Consider the following 20,275-nt stretch of genomic DNA (forward strand, 5'->3'; position numbering starts at 1 on the left):
AAGAAGTCGGACTTGTTGCTAATGGGTTTATTTGCCAACAGGTTTTAACAGGTTCAAGTGGTAGTCAAGCTTAAAGCTATTCAATTGGCAATGTACAGTAAGTCCTAAAATAAAAATAGTTTGTTTGGGCACAATCATTCCTATCATAGCAAAGATATTTCTTTAAAAGGGCTTTATTGGGGTATTGAGAACTTCTGGTCAAATTATACTCACTAACTTACCATAGACAGTATAATTATTAAAAAAATATCACACCCAGTAAGCCAGTCTTAGGCTCAAGGAGGTGTTTGTATCCGATCATGCATGTTTATGAGAGAGTGAGGGAGATCTTATGTGTATGGATAGCAATAGAACTTGGACCTTCGCGCACTTCAAAAACTGCAGAATGCTTTAATCTCTTGGTGTTCCACGGAGGTTTTCATCACTGGAATTCTTTGACACAACAGTATAAAGAAAGTTCAGCTAAAATCAATGGCACTTGGTATGGCATTTACAGACTCTACCAATGTGATCTATGACATGTCTGATGGTAATTGTTGGCGGGATTTCCTAAATATATTTACAAGTAGAGGTGACCTGTTCTAATTCTACCTGTTTATAATTCTACCTTTGGTGCCTCTGCATCTTATGTGTAGAGTAGGTTCTAAGCCTTCCATTTTTTGTCCAGAATTTTTACACATTCAAAACATGGATGTCTCTCCTACACTGTAGATCGGACATAAACTTACCACATCCCGTTTCATCAGCATTGTCATCACAGTCATCATCCCCATCACAAAGCCAGCTCTGGTGTATACAACGACCACTTGGGCAAGTGAAATAATCTCCTTTACAGGTTGGGTAAGCTAGAGAGAAAAACAGCATATAACAAAGTGACATTGGATATTACTTTGTTGTTGACATAATATAGAGGTAGTCACTGAAACAGGAGGCTCCACATAACCTTGACAAGAAGATTTCCCTTATGGGGATGTTTAGTAGCAAAATGTCTTTCTTTAGTATTGGCCATAGGTGATATTTAGGCATTAGGGACTAACACAAAGTTTGAGCATTAAAAATACAAATTTCAAGGACATATTCCCATGTATGTGCTCATGCAGCTTTCCTTCAGGTATATCATCTAGAATGGGACCCCCTAAACCCCGTTCTACCTTCTTCGGCTCCTACTGCCTCCCAGCCACTTCTTGATAAGATGGTCGGGAGGTACGAAAACAGCGTAGCTCGCCAAGCTATGCTGTTTCCGTAACTCCATTAAAAGTTAACAGCAGTTACGGAAGCAGCGTAGCACGAGAGCTACACTGTTTCCGTAACTGCCGTTCACTTCTGTGGGAGTTACAAACAACGTAGCTCAGCAAGCAACACTGTTTTTATAACTCCCGACCATCTAATCAGGAAGTGGCTGGGAGGCAGCGGGAGCCAAGAAAGGTAGAACTGAGTTTGGGGGCCTCGTTCTAGAGATAGGTGTGGGTCCCAGAGGTGGGACCAACATCTATCTGACATTTATGGCATATCCTGTGGATATGCTATAAATGTCCCTGATGGGAAAAACCCCTTTCACCATCTTCTGCCTTGTGAAAACACAGCATCGGCATCTATCGATTGGGACCCTCACTGACGACGAGAACAAAGCATCACACATGCAATTCTCTACCAGTCCATGTCCCTCTAGTATAAGTCAGAGACTTGCATATCTCCAAGTTGTGTTGAAGGCTCTCACATTAAAATCAATATGGGGCAGAACTTTTACTGGTAGTCCTTTTTTATGTGATGTATGCAATAGACTGACAAATTACATCAGTATTATAAGGTTCCTGTTCAAAAATCTGCACATTAAAGCAAGTGGACAACACCCTGCAGGACTGTTGTCTAGTTTCAAAACCTTTGGCAAAAGGTCTGGATATTGTTTTCTCCAAGCTGGGATCCAGTATGAGAGATGGGAGTAGGTAGACACACAAGTAAAGGAAGGCAGCCATACATTATTAGTGATCCCCCAGAGGAAGAGACCATGTGAAACGCGTGTTGTGGCATCAGCAGTGAGGACCAGGGACCTTTACATATGGGTAAGACTATTCTGGCTTAATTGCACATTCGGATTTAACCCCCTATATTCCCTGTACTGCTTTTGCTGCGGTATTTCATGCTACATTGTGTTGTTAAAGGCATTTCAGACTCCAAACTTTGGGCCAATATATTTAAAGTGACATACTGTACCACATATTTGTACGTTTTGAGTAAGAGCTATGTCAGACCCACGTATATGTGATTGACAAGACCTAACTCATATTAATTAATGTAATTGAGTATTTATATTAATAATTCTGGTTATACTTTTGATAAATATTATGTCCTCATTGCTGTCGTGTGTTGAATCTCTTTCATGAAACCTCGTGCTTTTAATTTTTTATTTTTATTTATATGCAGCTTATATATTTTTATATGAATATTGATGGTGTGTAACTCCGCTCTTTTTGTATACATTTATCAGCGAGGATAATATTCCTTCCCCTGCAAGAGGTAACATTTTGCTACGCTGGTTAATGTATGTGCTGAAGAGCTCTGATACTTGGTACGATCAGAATAGTCTCTACGAAAAAATCATTCAGATCATCGTCAAACAAAATTCATGCACAGATTTTGTGATTGTGATGAATATTACAGCAACGTAAAATAACATAATGAAGATTGGCGCACTGAGGATTATTCTGTTTGTCTATGACCAGCTTAGTTGTATTAGCAAAACTGTGACACGTCGCTCCAGAGGTGCCGAGCTTCTCTTAGGTCGCAGACACTATACAGACCGCAGTTCTGTGAGTGTTGTCAGGTTTGGCTGTGCAGCAAGAGGGCTTCAGACAAGAACAATGGCGCATGTCTGCCGGCCCCTGACACACTGGGAGTGATTAATGAGTGTAAGGGTTTGGTGAAGCTGAAAAAAGAAGACACCAAGCAACGTCTCTAGATAATGAGACACAGTTTTTAGGGTTTGAAAGGTACAAAGACCCTGCAATGTCAGTCTACATGGAAAGCAAGTACATGCTTCTCATTGGACTGTAACTGTGTAATATACCGTAATTTCTGGCAAAGTTCCATTGACAAGCATTGATCTCAGGGGATGGAAAGATGCCAACCGTCCCCCCACACATGGGCCGTGTATACGAGCGCCGAAAAACGAGACAGCTGGTTGATCGGCACTTGTTTGCTCCTTTCACAAGTAGCTATGCATGCTGGATAAGCACTCATTACTACGATCGCTCGTCCCCATACATTTCTATCATGTCGGCATCACGTCTCCCTGTAATAGGTCCTTAAAGAGGCTCTGTCACCAGATTTTGCAACTCCTATCTGCTATTGCAGCAGATCGGCGCTGCAATGTAGATTACAGTAACGTTTTTATTTTTAAAAAACGAGCATTTTTGGCCAAGTTATGACCATTTTCGTATTTATGCAAATGAGGCTTGCAAAAGTACAACTGGGCGTGTTGAAAAGTAAAAGTACAACTGGGCGTGTATTATGTGTGTTACATCTGGGCGTGTTTACTACTTTTACTAGCTGGGCGTTGTGTATAGAAGTATCATCCACTTCTCTTCAGAACGCCCAGCTTCTGGCAGTGCAGCACTGTGACGTCACTCACAGGTCCTGCATCGTGTCGGCACCAGAGGCTACAGTTGATTCTGCAGCAGCATCAGCATTTGTAGGTAAGTAGCTACATCGACTTACCTGCAAACGCCGATGCTGCTGCAGAATCATCTGTAGCCTCTGGTGCCGATGTGTCCTCGCTCGTCTGACACGATGCAGGACCTGTGAGTGATGACACAGCGTGATCTCTTGAGAACACGGCTGTGTCTGCACTGCCAGAAGCTGGGCGTTGTGAAGAGAAGTGGATGATACTTCTATACACAACGCCCAGCTAGTAAAAGTAGTAAACACGCCCCGATATACGCACATAATACACGCCCAGTTGTACTTTTACTTTTCAACACGCCCAGTTGTACTTTTGCAAGCCTCATTTGCATAAATACGAAAATGGTCATAACTTGGCCAAAAATGCTCGTTTTTTTAAAATAAAAACGTTACTGTAATCTACATTGCAGCGCCGATCTGCTGCAATAGCAGATAGGGGTTGAAAAATCTGGTGACAGAGCCTCTTTAAAGAGGCTCTGTCACCACATTATAAGTGCCCTATCTCCTACATAAGGAGATGGGCGCTGTAATGTAGGTGACAGTAATGCTTTTTATTTAAAAAAACGATCCTTTTTAACAACGTTAGGAGCGATTTTGGTTTATGCTAATGAGCTTTCTTAATGCCCAAGTGGGCGTACTTTTACTTTCAACCAAGTGGGCGTTGTACAGAGGAGTGCATGACGCTGACCAATCGGCATCATGCACTCCTCTCCATTCATTTACACTGCACTAGCGATATAGATATATCACTGTGTGCAGCCTCATACACAAACCCTAACATTACTACAGTGTCCTGATAATGAATACACATGAAATCCAGCCTGGACGTCATGTGTACTCAGAATCCTGACACTTCTGAATCTTTTTTGTGAGATTCCAGCAACGGATACGAAATCTCGCGAGATCACGGAGCTAAACGAGATTTGGTTTCATTTGCCGGAATCTCACAAAAAAAGAGTCAGAAGTGTCAGGATTCTGAGTACACATGACGTCCAGGCTGGATTTCATGTGTATTCATTATCAGGACACTGTAGTAATGTTAGGGTTTGTGTATGAGGCTGCACACAGTGATATATCTATATCGCTAGTGCAGTGTAAATGAATGGAGAGGAGTGCATGATGCCGATTGGTCAGCGTCATGCACTCCTCTGTACAACGCCCACTTGGTCGAAAGTAAAAGTACGCCCACTTGGGCATTAAGAAAGCTCATTAGCATAAACCAAAATCGCTCCTAACGTTGTGAAAAAAGATCGTTTTTTTAAATAAAAAGCATTACTGTCACCTACATTACAGAGCCCATCTCCTTATATAGGAGATAGGGCACTTATAATGTGGTGACAGAGCCTCTTTAACTTAAGAATTATTTATATATTCTCCTTTAAAGCCGGTTATGCTACCACAACAACTTATCACCTATCCACAGAATAGTTGATAAGTGATTGATGGCTGGGACCCTGGTCCATCAAGAAAACGGGGATCTCGAGTCCCCTGAATTAACAGAGCAGTGGTTGCGCATGTGTGTGTACAGTGCTCGACTATCTCCAGCAGGTTCATAGAGAATGAATAGGGACTCGGGACTCCCATTGTCTTCATCGGTGGGGGAACCAGTGGAGGGACCCCCAGCGATCAAACACTTATCACCTATCCTGTGAATAAGTGATAACTTGTTGTGGTGGGATAGCCCCTTTAATGTGGTTGAAGTGATATACAGTATAGTCATGGCACATTTAGATATAAATGAACAGTACTGCAATTTTTTTCATCGCTTCCATCTCCACAGTCATCGTCGTGGTCACAGATGAAATCTCGAGGGATACATTCACCGTTTGAACACTGAAATTGATTGGTCAAACATCTCTGTGCTGTAAAGAAAGGACAAGTAGAAACTCACAATATAACCATAATAAGTAACCATCATTATATGTTTTACTATTACAGACTCATAGGGACTCAGTATGCTGCGGTATGGCACCTATGGTGCCTGATAGATACAGTGGAGTAGATATATCAGAACTGGATCAAAAGAAAAGTGGAGTGGTTGTCCATGGCAACCAATCATATTCCACGTCTCATTTTTCAGAGGCCTTTTTGAAAATGAAAGCAGCAACCTGATAGGTTGCCATGGGCAACTACTCCATATATATTTCCCCGCAATGGATCTCATTTATAAAACAGAACAGGCCTTATTGCCCATGCTAACCTATCAGGGCTTTGTTTTAATTTTTTAAATGGTACTGAATAAACTGATAGCTGCACTGTGATTTGTTGCTATGAGCAACAGGTCTAGTTGTGATAAATAAGACCCATTGTGCTTCTATGGGAGACTACCTATATAACATGGCATGTGATGGAGTATGGCACAATTTTATTTTCTCTTTATCCCTTTAACCTCTTACTTACATTTGACGTACATGTACTGTATGTCATAGTTGGGAAGGGGGTGTATGGAGCAGGCTCACAGGCCAAGCCCGCTCCATACACCAGGAGTGTCAGCTGTATATTACAGCTGACACCTAGAACTAACAACCTTGATCAGTGATAACTCTGATCCAGGCAGTTTAACCGCTTAGATGCCACAGCATCTAAGTTGTTAAGACAGAATGTGTGCCCCTTCTGTCACCCCATCGGTTTCCCCGAGACGCGATCGTGGGGTGTTGATGGTTGTCGTGTCTGTAATCTTGGTCATTCTATTACACCCTAATTGGAGGATACTAAAAGCACAATATACTACAATACACAAGTATTGCAGTGTATTTTACAATCAATCTAATGATTGCATTTGCAATTCCCCTAGTACAACTAAAAAAAAAGTGTAAAAAGTTAAAGTTAATAGTTAAAGTTTATAGTAATATAGGAAAAAATATATTAAAAGTTAAAAAACAAAGTTCGAAGAATTTCAATACAACATTATTAACCCGCACGGTAAACGCCCAAAAAAATGTTTTCTGTTTTTTGGTCACCTTACCTCCTACAAAAATGAAATAGAAAGTGATCAAAAAGGTGTTTGTACCCAAAAATAGTAACAATACAACTACAACATAAAGTTATGCGTCTCAGAGAAGGGAAACATCTTTTTTTTTTCTTAAAAATTGTTTTTATTTTGTAAAAGTAGTAAATGGTACATTGAAGGTTGCCATTAAAAACTACAACTCGTCCCAAAAAAAAAACACACGGAAAATAAAAAACTTATGGCTTTTGGAAGGCGGAAAGGAAAAGGCGAAAATTTAAAAATAAAATAAGGCTGCCCCCTGAAGGTGTTAAGTACAGTAAATGCCCTATCATTCTACAGGCATTACAGATCTGTATAACATGGCTCCTTAATATTGCCCTTTGTATGAGGAATTTATGTCAGAATTACACAAAATTTCTGTGTTGCCAAAAAATGGACAAACTGGCAGACATAAAGAGCTACTAAGGCCCTTTCAGTTTGTATTAAAAATGTGAAATTTTAGTTTAAATATCTTATGCTACTGTTAAGTTATCAAAGGCTTAAATATTCACCAATCAGAATCTAATTTTTATTATGAAAATGAAAGAAGAGTCCCAGGGTCCCTATGATAACACTGATCTGCCAGCGCTGGAGATTCTAGCGTAGTTGTGAGAACACAGGCAGAGAAGCTCTTTTCACAGGTGGCCTGTAACATCTGATAACTCGATACCAGAATGAGAGATTTAAAATCAAAGGTCACATTTTTAAAGAACGCTAAATGGTCTTTAATATAGATCTTCTGATAGTTCTCCTTTACAATTCTTACTTCAAGCCAGTAGCCTGATTCAACGGCAGCATTCTTAAGATGAAATATGAGCATAGCTATGGAGAGAAATTAATTAAAGGAAATATATATATAGTCATTATTTTCCTTCATTTATAGACCATGAAGAAGAATCTTCTCTAATATTGTCCAATGGTGCAAAAAGCAAGGTAATCAGAGGTTTAGTGGATTCACGTATACTGGACTGATCAAAGCAAATACCTGACTGGTTGCTGTGAGATACAACAGACGTGCTATTTGATCCACTTTGTTAAAAAACCTTTCATGTGTTTTGAAAGTTATCATCCAGCTGTGTCAGTAAAGCATAGATTTATTTACAAGCCTAAGGGCTTATTCACACGAAGGTAGAATACGGCCACATGCACGCATGTCACACGGACGCATGTATTTCAGTGGGGCTCTTTACACGGCCGTTTTCCAAAACGTGTCAAAAAAACTCTGTGTGAACAGGGCCTAAGGCTCCTAGGCCCGAATGCAAAATCTGTAACAGGGGCCCGAAGCTACCATGCGTCACTTATAGTACTGGCCTCCACATATGGGGGAGAGACTCCAGGGCCCAGGTGCAACCGCAACCTCTGCACCCATTACAGTTACACCCCTGTGAATGATTAATTTGTAAAATTAAAGTTGACATAATATAATACAATCCTATAACTTACTGCAGTTGGCCTCATCTGAAGCATCCCGGCAGTTGACAATGCCATCACATTTCTGACTTGTATTGAAGCATGCTCCACTGGCACAAGAAAGTTGACTGCACACAGGATATTCTGCAAGTGTAACATGACAAGTGTTTCCATTGAAAGAGATTCCATAAAAAAGTCAGCATCTTTTGTTTTTTTCATTTTTGCAATTGTGTTACTCATCATAATGTCAAATACATCATCTATACTCTGTGCACTGTAACCTGTGTCCCTGGGCTATAAAATGTACATTAAAAAAATTGATACGAAAATGTGTAATAATAAAACATCTTCCAAATACCTTCTGGATTTATGTCAAGTAATAGAGTGCAGACATTTTTTTAAGAATACAGACAAATATTGATATCTCTATAGAGTGTTATTATTGGACATTGGAAAGGTCTTGCCAGTGCCTTGTAAAATTGGCAAAATACAGTGGAGTACAGGCTGCCCTAAAATATTCTCTAAAATTCTACCCAGTACTGGGTTAAGCTGTTATCATGATGAAGGAAGCAATTCTAATGACATCTTGACATAATTAAACTGCTAAAAAGTGACGTTTCCAAAATGTCAAGTTACAGAAATCTCCAGCCAGTGTTGAAAGGCTTGAAAGGGCTTGTCTGGTGTAGAAAACCCATTTATTTAAATACCCCATTTGGGCATTCTGTGTTAATAGAGATGAGCCCCTCAATAAGCCAGAGCAGAGAGTGGATTAAAAAAATATCTCTCATTCAGGAGGATCTAGCGACAGCTAATTGATTATATAATGGGCACCATGTAATGCTTCATTTCCCCTGGGGTGGCGCTGCAGTAAAATTGAACACTTGCTACCAGATTTCCCCACGGATTATAGCTGATCACTGGAGGTCCCAGAAAAAAGACACAATATTAGTTCAAAGTAGACAGACCCTTAATTTATTATATAAATTTCCATGAATCCCTGTTTCGAAGAGAAAGGTGACTAATGTTCCTTCATATGCAAAGCTCTAAATAAAAGCAAGTTGATACTAAATATAACAACTTCTACAGGGACAAAAATAATTACCTAAGAGTAAAAAGAAAAAAGGTTCCTGAAAATCACTGGTTAAGGATTACACCATGAATTGTCAGGTGTACAATTGCAAGATTAGGTAAAACGATCCATGATTTAAAGGTCATAGGGTAAAACATGATATTCAGGAACAAGCCATTTCAATAGAACATCTGTTAAAGCATTCAATAAACGTTGCTAGATAATGTGCATTTATGTTTCACAAAATGTATTACCCTAAGGCTGTCATGCATGTAGCAATGCACGTGAAATCCTTACAAGTCCATATTACAGACCCATAGGCACTCCACATAATGCCTCCATGCAATGGAACATGCCACCGTTTTATTTCCTTATAACGTAATATGGAATGTGTAATACAGCTGAGCCTAATCAAATAGCACTTACTATATGACCCCCTACATTTCCAATTAGGAAGCAGAAGGAGTATGTCATGTCCCAATGACTTTTTTAATAGTAGAAACAGTGAATAAAGAGATATTCAGATAAATTATATTTACGGCATATTTATAGATATTCCAAGAACGTTTAATTAGAGGGTCGGGCTGTTTGGGCGCCACCAATCACAAAAATCCTTACTATCATTATTTTATATTAGAATAATTCCTGGAGTTCCACTACTGATATTGTCATCCACTTATACTTCAATAAAACTTTATTTAATAAAATATCCAAAAAATATGGAGTTCCACATTTCCTATCTGCAATTTTAGTAATCTGCAAAAGTAATGGTCTTCTCAAAAAAAAAATTTTTATATATTATTATTCTTTTATTATTAATAATAATAATAATAATAATAATAATAATAATAATAATAATAATAATAATAATAATAATAAAATAAATAATAAACTGGCATCATTATTAATAAAAAATAATAATAATCAGTAGAAATTATGCCTTTTTATGAAAACTGTATAGACATAGTACCAGGTATTTTTTTAACCCCTTATCGAGCTCTTTCTATACATTTTACATTTCTCCTCTGACCTGTCATTGCAAACAGTGAAATGTAAGGAATGTTATCATCACACAGAGCCTCTAATGGTTATTTCACATAAAACAGCAGCACTCTGATGAATAAGACACTTCATCTACTCTAATTAAATGGGTTATGGCTACAACATTGCTCAGATGTTTATCTTCGTCTGCATGGGTAGTTTTTCCTTCCCACTAATCCCATTAGCCGCAAAGTGGACTGTGCTTTAAAAATCTCTTGTCCCATTTTATGACATGTCCAGGAGCCGAGTTACTTAATATTGGGGAATTTTTCAGTTGACTGGCCTCTAAAATAATGTATCATAGTGAGAGGCGAACTTGAGTTCTTATCTCCTGTGCAACTTGGATCTGTTTGCTGAACTATCCAAGACAGGATCATGAGGCCAAGAATAGTGTGCACTGCTCCTTGGGGATCCCTTTACTTTAAAGCACCAGTAGGACCTTGGAGCTAAAATTCTCCTTGACTTACTTGGGGACGGTTTCCTCTACTTAATTGAAAACCTTTGAAGTTAATCCAACAGATACAGGGTTTTTTTCTCCGGTTTCCTACAAAGTGATTTAGATGGAGAATTGTGGAAATGATGAATTCAGTAATAAGAGTCTGTACAAAATACACAGCAGGAACCTGATACATGTGTTACTTTAGATGGTCGCGAAAGCAGTGGTTTGGGATTTTCTAGACAGGTATGTAAAAGGGAAGTATGTAAAAGGGAAGCAATGTATGCTTAGGCTCAGTTTTCAGCAGCAAATAATTTGGGGGTTTTTAACAGATAATTTTTTCAGATAGTAACATTTTTTGTTGTGAATATAGCTATCCAAATTTTTGCAACATTCAATACTATATATTATTACTAATATACATTAATGTAGGTTTCATCATCTACGTGATGGCCTTTCACAGCTGAGTTTAACTGACTGCAATTCAACTCGTTATATAGCCAATTAGGTCCTAGAAAGAGGATGCTTTGTCCTCATGACTCCTTAGAAGTAGAAAAAATTCTAAAAGGAATACTTGGATAAATGACATTTATGGTATATCTATAGGATACATTACAAATGACTAATTGGTGAGGTTGTGACTATAGGGAGACCCTACCGATCACAGGAACGGGGTCCCTGTTGGCTCTTAGAAGCTGATAGAAAAGAAAACTAGAGGCTAGGAGAGTCTGGTGATAATGCATGTGGGCACTCTCCATTATAGTTTATGGGGAGTTACGGACACAGACTTGTATTGTGAATATAGAAACAGCCAGTCATGCCATTTTACAGATCAGAAGAAGACAGAGAAGAAGGATTACATGACCTCGGCGGATATACATATGAGTCAAAGCCACTATAAACAACCCAACCAGGAAATGCTGGTGCTATAAGGGTACAGAGAGGAGAGAGAGGACATCAGACAGAGAATGAGAGAAAGTAAATCACAGAATACAGATACATAGTGGACTAGTGTCAGTGAGTGTGTTTCATAGTAAGGAGAAGAGAATATATAGTTAGATTTACAATAATTTAATAGAGAGAGTTTATAGAGAGAGATAGGAGTCAGTCAGTGTGTTAGTTAGGCAGGCACAGGCAGCCATTGCTATGAGTGAGTGCTTCTACAGCTATACACTTTTTACATTAATTTGTGAATTACCATTCTTTATTACATCATTCACAAATCGTCTTCAATAAAATTATTCCTGGTGTTAATAGCATTCCGATGCCTCCTGAAACAGGCGTCACGGACGTGTTGTCACTCATAGTTTTTTCATATATCTAATAATGTCACCAAAAATTGTTCTGCGTCAAGAATTAATACAGCGCCATAATTACATATAGTTACATAGTTACATAGTTAGTACGGCTGAAAAAAGACACATGTCCATCAAGTTCAACCAAGGGAAGGGAAAAGGGAAGGAAAAATTTCTACACATAGGAGCTAATATTTTTTTGTTCTAGGAAATTATCTAACCCTTTTTTAAAGCCATCTACTGTCCCTGCTGTGACCAGCTCCTGCGGTAGGCTATTCCATAAATTCACAGTTCTCACTGTAAAGAAGCCTTGTCGCCTCTGCAGCTTGAACCTTTTTTTCTCCAGACGGAGGGAGTGCCCCCTTGTTTTTTGAGGGGGTTTTACAAGGAACAGGATTTCACCATATTTTTTGTATGTGCCATTAATATATTTATATAAGTTAATCATGTCCCCCCTTAGTCGTCTTTTTTCAAGGCTAAATAGGTTTAATTCTTTCAATCTTTCCTCATAACTTAAATTCTCCATGCCCCTTATTAGCTTCGTTGCTCTTCTTTGTATTTTTTCCAACTCCAGGGCATCCTTTCTATGAACTGGAGCCCAGAACTGAACTGCATATTCTAGATGAGGCCTCACTAATGCTTTGTAAAGTGGCATTATTACATCCCTGTCCCGCGAGTCCATGCCTCTTTTAATACACGACAATATCCTGCTGGCCTTTGAAGCAGCTGATTGACACTGCATGCTGTTATTGAGTTTATGATTTACAAGTACACCCAGATCCTTCTCAACAAGTGAATCCGCCAGTGTAGCGCCCCCTAGGACATATGATGCATGCAGGTTGTTGGTACCAAGATGCATAACTTTACATTTATCTACATTAAACTTCATTTGCCAAGTGGACGCCCAAACACTTAGTTTGTTTAAATCTGCCTGTAATTCATGAACATCTTCCATAGTCTGAACTATATTACATAGCTTGGTGTCATCTGCAAAAATAGAAATAGTGCTATTAATCCCTTCCTCTATATCATTAATAAATAAGTTGAATAATAGTGGTCCCAGCACTGAACCCTGGGGTACACCACTTATAACCGGGGACCATTCAGAGAAGGAATCATTGACCACAACCCTCTGGATACGGTCCTTGAGCCAATTCTCAATCCAATTACAAACTATATTTTCTAAACCTATAGTCCTTAATTTACCCATTAGGCGTCTATGGGGGACAGTGTCAAATGCCTTTGCAAAGTCTAAAAACACTAAATCCACAGCGGCCCCTCTGTCTAGACTTCTGCTCACCTCTTCATAAAAACAGATTAGGTTAGTTTGACAACTTCTGTCCTTAGTAAAACCGTGCTGGCTGTCACTTATAATGCTATTTATTGTCACATAATCCTGTATATAGTCCCTCAATAGCCCCTCAAACATTTTCCCCACGATGGATGTTAAGCTTACTGGTCTATAATTACCCGGGGAAGACCTAGAGCCCTTTTTGAAAATAGGCACCACATTTGCCCTGCGCCAGTCCCTTGGCACTATACCAGTCACTAGAGATTCTCTGAATATTATGAAAAGGGGGACAGAAATAACTGAACTAAGCTCTTTAAGAATTCTAGGGTGTGAGTCTGTGTCCAAGTGACAATTTTTTACCAAAAAATAGATTTGAATTAAAATCCTGGTGCTGATAGCATGCTGCTGCCTGCTGATACAGACGTCACAAATGTGACATCACTCATCGTTTTGCATATATCTAATTGCTAATAATAGTGCCACCAAAAATTGGCGTATTATTCTGCGTCAAGCAGTTATACAGCACCGTTATATATCAGTATATGTCCAAGTGACAATTTTTTAAAATAAATAGTTTAAAAAGCCATTGCTTCTTCACTTTCCATGTGTTTACTGTTTTTTTTTGTTGCTTTTTTTAAAATAACATCAAACATGTCGCTACTCCCTAAAAATAGCTCCTATTTAGACCGCTTGTTAAAATGCCATTGCTTCTTCTGATACCATCATGTGTGTATAAACACCGGCAGGCATTTGCCCCCAAAAAGTGATCATTTTTGGACAGCTTGTTAAAAATTAGTACTTCCGATACCATGGTATGTATAAACACCAGCAGGCATTTCCCCTTAAAAAAAATTATATTTTAGAAGGTTTTTTATTTTTAAATAGCATAAAAAAATCCGACAGTGCGGTGTGTTTTTACACAGACTGTATGTTACCACTGGCTACCATCCATTTACCCAAAACCATATATGTTGCTGTCACTTTAACATTACTAAAGTTGTATTGGCTTTCAAAGAGCTTAAAGGCTATGTATACCTTTACAGGGCATTTTTTTTTTTTATAAACTGTGTTTGGTGTAACTTTATAAATAGTCTTTATTAAAAATTTATTTTACTTTATGAGATACAGCTGCTTTGTGCAGCTGTATCGTTCGCTATTACCTGAATCAGTCAGTCCCGCGGACCTGACGGGTTCAGTGTCGGCGGGTCCTGCATGTCTGTCAAACGCAGGATCCACCTGTAATCTATCACGTGTAAGTTATTAACTTGGATGTGATAGATAACAGGTGGATCCTGCTTGTTAGAGACAAGCAGCACCTGCTGTCACTGAATCCGTCAGGGTATGTTCACACGGCAAACTAAAAGCGGCCGTAAAAACATACGGAGCCGTTTTTTATGCATCAAGCGTTTCTTGATGCGTTTTTCTATGGCCATTTTTGGAGCTGTTTTTCTATTGAGACAATTAAAAATGGCTCCAAAAACGGCTCAAGAAGTGACATGCACTTCTTTTTTGCAGGGCGTTTTTTTACACACCGTTTTTACAAACCCGTGGGAATGAAACACAGTTTTTTCCATTGAAATAAATGGACAGATGTTTGGAGGCGTTCAGCCCCCGTATCTTGAGCCATTTTTCGGGGCGTTTATGGCCCGAAAAATGACTAAAAATAAGCCGTGTGAACATACCCTTAGGCCTGGTTTACACGAGCGTGTGCGTTTGGTGCACGCAAAAAACGCGGCGTTTTGCATGCGCAAAAGGCACTTAACAGCTCCGTGTGTCATCACCATATGATGCGCGGCTGCGTGATTTTTGCGCAGCCGCCATCATTATGACACTCCGTTTGGATGTTTGTAAACAGAAAAGCACGTGGTGCTTTTCTGTTTTCATTCATCCTTTTCAGTGCTGTTGCGCGAATCACGCTTGTCCCATGGAACTGCTTCCGTGTGACATGCGTGGTTTTCACGCACCCATTGACTTCAATGGGTGCGTGATGCGCGAACAACGCACAAATATAGGACATGTCGTGAGTTTTTCGCAGCGGAATCACGCTGCGCAAAACTCACGGACTGTCTGCACTGCCCCATAGACTAACATAGGTCCGTACAACACGCGTGAAAATCAGGCGTGTTGCACGGACGTAATACACGTTCGTGTAAACAAGCCCTTAGTCTCACGGACCTGACGTGAACAGGATTTAGCGCTAGATACAGCTGCTCCGTATACAGGATACAGAGCAGCTGTATCTCAAAAAGTTAAACTAATTTTTAATAAAAACTATTTATAAAATTACACCAAACACACTGACTGACCTGTTTATTTCAAAAAATAAATGCCCTGCAAAGGTTTAAATAGCCTTCAAAAAAAGAGTTGGATATAGTCCTAGAAGACCTCAGAGCAATCGGGGCACTTTCAATTTGCGGCAAACTTATTTGGACTGAGTCGAATCGGACGGCCGATTTGACCGAATTTGACCCAAAATTCGCTCATCTCTACTTACAACTAAGCACGCTCACTAGGCTGTTTCCATAACTCCCCATAGACTACTATGTAGAGTGCCAAACACATGATTTGTTCTTTCCTTAGGATCCTCTCCTGAATTTGGTTAAAACTTGACCTGGGGCTACTATAATGTCTATGGAGATAGAGGAATAATCTCAGGTTAGGCCTATCCTACGTCTCCATCTTCCCCTTGAGGGGTGTATACCTGTGCCCTTCTGCACCAAAGGTTTCAAAGCAAAGAATGTAGAGATTGGCTCCAGGATCTTACTGTTCTCTCCTACAATAAATTTGTGGAGGGAAAAAACATGAATAGATCCCTCCTGGATGAAACAAGGTACTTCAATTTTTGAAATGGAATCTCATGTTTGTTAATATAATCTGTTCGCTAATAAATTGACGATTAGTTATAAAACACTCCATTATTTAGTGTTGAAATAAAACTCACGGCAGTTGCGTTCATCGGATCCATCTGTGCAGTCCTTCATTCGGTCACATTTATAAGCCCCTGGGACACACTGACCATTAAAGCATGTGAACTGCTGAGCAGAGCAAGTTCTCCCGGCTGAAAAATGAAACCAATTAATTGCATGCTGTTCAGTGTAAAGTGTTTATCAACCTTGAAGTAGAAATCAGGTAGGGTACATTCACACGGTGCGGTCAAATCACGTTTTTTGCAGCACTTTTTGCTGGCAAAAATAATGGCAAAACCATTATTGGACCGCACCCTGTAAATAGACCCTAAATATTTAAATACAATATAAAATGAGAATCATGTAAGCAAATTGTTAATGTATGCACAATGTAATAATTGTGTTTCATTAATTTCATAAAAAACAGAGTAGTCATCAGAAAATGTTGTTTATATTCAGAATATTTTCAGTTTGCTTAGGAAGTTTACTAAGGAAAGGGAATAGGTTGATCCAGCATAGACTTAGAATTTGTCTGTAGGGATCTGTGCATAAATGTTCTGCCTCTATATGAAAAACAAAGAATAACCCCCCCTTGAGATTAATGAGATATATATATATATATATATATATATATATTCATATGTCGATAAACAGATGTGTGCACCCTTAACTTTGCTTGAATTTGCTTAAAGACTCCAATTTCTCATGAAACCAATTCAATACAATATCGTGAAATGATAGCAAAACACTTGACAGGCTGCAATGCACATCACAGCCACTGGGTGGATACGCATAGATACATATAACATAGACGTCTCGAGACAGAGTATCGCGAAATCATGTTTTGTTTTTTGTTTTTAAAAAAAATGGTCATCTCGCACCACACATCTCAGGATATGTTGAGAAAAGAGGGACGGTAAGGAAGGACACATCTGTAAAGAAAACTCCTCACTGAGCTAAGACCAAGGACAGACAAGCATAAATATGCCTTTGAAATGACGAAAAAAGCAGTAGAAAAAAACTGAAAAATAACTGAGAAACTTACGACAGTGCTGTTCATCTGAGCCATCTATACAGTCTTCTTCATCGTCACAGACCCAGGATCGAATAATGCATTCGCCATCACCACAACGAAACTGAGTCGCTGCACATGATCGTGGAGCTGATATGATAGGGATAGAAACTGATTAGTAATTAGGTCACCCCCTTATTAGGATTTACATTCCAAATATTCCTTAACTAAGTAAACTAGGCCTGCTGCACTGATGATGTGCAACAGTACAACGCTCATCACTCCTTGTATGCATGCCCATCTCTTTCTATAGGATAGAGTTTATGTATATAGGCAACTCATGGCATGATGTGAATGTTGCCAGCCTGTTACAACCTTGACCAAGAGTCGTCTTATACCCATATAAAATAATGTTTGAATAAGAAACTACACAATTGGCTGTTTGTGCCATCATTCCTTCATAAAACAAAGAGATCCTGTTAAGGCAGAGGTGGCCATAAAGGGTTTTTCCAGTTTTAATGAAGCTTAATTACTGTATAAATAAAAATGTTCTACAACTTTCTATAATTCTTTGGGGTTTTTTTCGTTTAAAGATTTATGCACGCCATATTTGAATAATAAATTGGGACTTTTTACAGTTTTCAGACGCTCTCAACACTTTTTAAAAAGTGGGCGCCACATGCATCATAACTTTGTCAATAATAAATGTGTTTTTTTAAAAAAAAACCTAAAAAACAGTAGTTATCTACATCAAAGCGCCTATTAGATTAGGTAGGAGATAGGCAAGTTATAAACTGGTGACAGAGCCTCTTTAAGAGTCAAACGCCTCTTAATAAATATGTTGCATCTTTCGTTCCTTCTCCATAATGACCACGGCTGTTAGCCATTTATTCCTCTCCCCCCCTCATCAGCCATAAAATAAAATAAAAAAACGTACTCACCTCATCGCTTCTCCCCCGCGCGGCTCATACAAGATCCTGACACAGGCAGCATCAGGGCCTTATACGCGATGCAAAACTCAACATCATTAGTGCTGCGTCATATACAACGTCCTGATGCTACCCGCCGTCAAAACGTTGTATGAGCACTGTCACGCTGAGGGGACCCGAAGGGGAAAAAAGGAGCAGTGAGTTGAGCATTAATTTTCATCAATTTTATTATTAATTTTTTATTTAATTGTCCAATCGTGGGGCCCGATTGTGGAGGGCAAGGTACAGGGCCTAGCACAGCCTCTACCTTGCTTTGCCCCACAGAGTAAAATCTGTAACTTTTGAGTCCTTTTGCGACTTTTTTATGCCAAAAAGCTGGCGTAGAAAGGATTGATAAATCCCCCCCCCCCCATAGTTGCAAGGGACGTGTGACCGCATAACTAGGCGGGTTTGCTTTTCAGCGGTCTGAGAAAGTAGAGTGACTGGTTGACAATAAGCTTTCCCAGAAACAGATATTGTTGTCTACAAATAATGTTCATTAATCTGACAGAAAGGATCTTTAATGGGAGGGGGGATGCTGTTTAAATATGGGCACCTGAACTTTTAAATGCTAATAGAAAATGTATATATATTGGGAAGATTTATCAAAAGTAGTGCAAAGCCCATAGGAACCAATCAGATTTTAGCTCTAATATTTAAAAGGACTTCCAGAAAATCAGGGATAGAATCTGATTGGCTGCAACGGACAACTACTTCACTTCTCCTGTGCACTACTCTTGATAATCCCCCCCCCCCTATTGTGTGTTTTTGTATTGTACAGATTAATTGCTCATTTTATGCACAAATAACTATAAAAAAGACCTTATAAGCACTTACGACAACCAAGTTCATCTGAGTTATCAGGACAATCTGCAGATCCATCACACCTCCAGTTTAATGGAATACAACGCCCACTGGAACACCGAAAATCCCCTGACGTACATCCTAGATGACAAAATATTCACCTTCAATAAAATCTTCAGATTAATAAAGTTGATTCATATTAGAGAAACACTGAAAATGCTGTAAATTTTCTCTCCATTTGCATCTAGTTGATGATAGCTATTATTCCCTGTTATCAGCCACGCTTGGTTGGAGAGAAGCTGTCTGCCCCCATGACCACTACATTATTTCCTACATTTCCAGACGAACGAGTGTAAATTTGGACTTGAAAGACGGCCAAGTTTCAAATCCGAGTCGCACCCGTGCGGGACCTGTTTTCACGCATCCCTCATAGACTTGAGTCTATTGAGGGATCCGTGAAAACAGACAAAAATAGGACATGTCCCATTCTTTCACGAGCCCTTCACACGGTCCGTTAAAACAACGGCCGTGTGAACAGCCCCATTATAATATGTGCAACCGTGTGATGGCCGTAAAAATGAGTGAAGAGCAGCTCATCTTATTAGGGTGCACGTTCTTATGTTGGGTTTGGTGGCCCTTTAACTAAATGATCCTAAATCCCGGAGATCATCAGGCATTTGTGTTTGCTGCGTGATAATGTAGATTCTTTAAAGCAAATCTTCCAGATATTTATGCTGCCCTGTCTCCGTCCAAGTACCGTATATTCATATATTTACGCTCCCCTCCGCCTCTCCCCGCTGATTGACACTTTTCTAACTATTCACAGTAATAGTAGGTAGAAAAAAGCAGAGAGTTCAAGTATCAGGACTGAAACGTAGCTATTTCTGTACATGGGTGAATAAACCACTATCTTTGCAACTACTTTTGGAGTGCTGCGTCTATTTCCTCGTTTGTGTATTCACAGTAATAGGGAGAAAAGTGTCAATCAGTGGCTGGAGGGCGGGGTGAGGCGGGGGAGCATGAATATATGAATATACTAGGACTTTACTGTATAAGTACTGAATACTCCTAAATGACTTAATATTAACTAATAAGTGGCAGCGCACTGAAATCCGCGTGTTTGTCACTTCTTTATGCTGCCCTGTGCAGTGCAGCATAAATAACTAATCCGCTTTAAATGAGGATCAATATAATCATCCATGGTGCCAGGTAGAAGAAAGTGGCGCAACTCTCATGCTATCACTCAATTTCCATGGATGCATATGAAGTATATGTAGCTGTGATGACAATGAGTAAATCCCGGACCTGATGCAACCTTGTGTGACTCAAGCTGCTGATATACATTATCGTCGTGGGGCGGATCGACAAAGGGGGTA

General features: G+C 39.3%; 1 protein-coding gene and 1 long non-coding RNA gene across 4 annotated transcripts in view; one reads left to right on the plus strand and one right to left on the minus strand.

Annotated features, from left to right (window-relative positions):
• LRP2 (LDL receptor related protein 2) overlaps positions 1-20,275 on the minus strand; it is a 178,666-nt gene that overhangs the window by 119,980 nt on the left and 38,411 nt on the right. For all 3 annotated transcript variants that reach the window (XM_075829407.1, XM_075829406.1, XM_075829405.1), the window contains exons 2-7: positions 18,933-19,040; positions 17,161-17,277; positions 16,151-16,267; positions 8,111-8,221; positions 5,427-5,540; positions 729-845 (exon numbers count right to left, since the gene is read on the minus strand). In XM_075829407.1, coding sequence (XP_075685522.1) covers positions 729-845; positions 5,427-5,540; positions 8,111-8,221; positions 16,151-16,267; positions 17,161-17,277; positions 18,933-19,040 — 684 coding nt within the window. The remainder of the gene's footprint in view (positions 1-728; positions 846-5,426; positions 5,541-8,110; positions 8,222-16,150; positions 16,268-17,160; positions 17,278-18,932; positions 19,041-20,275) is intronic.
• Positions 2,742-8,363, plus strand: LOC142655357 (uncharacterized). Its single transcript, XR_012849479.1, has 3 exons — positions 2,742-2,987; positions 5,459-5,585; positions 8,116-8,363. It is a non-coding gene; the product is annotated as an uncharacterized LOC142655357 (long non-coding RNA).

Source organism: Rhinoderma darwinii, chromosome 6, assembly GCF_050947455.1.
Source record: "Rhinoderma darwinii isolate aRhiDar2 chromosome 6, aRhiDar2.hap1, whole genome shotgun sequence".
Taxonomy (NCBI): domain Eukaryota; kingdom Metazoa; phylum Chordata; class Amphibia; order Anura; family Rhinodermatidae; genus Rhinoderma; species Rhinoderma darwinii.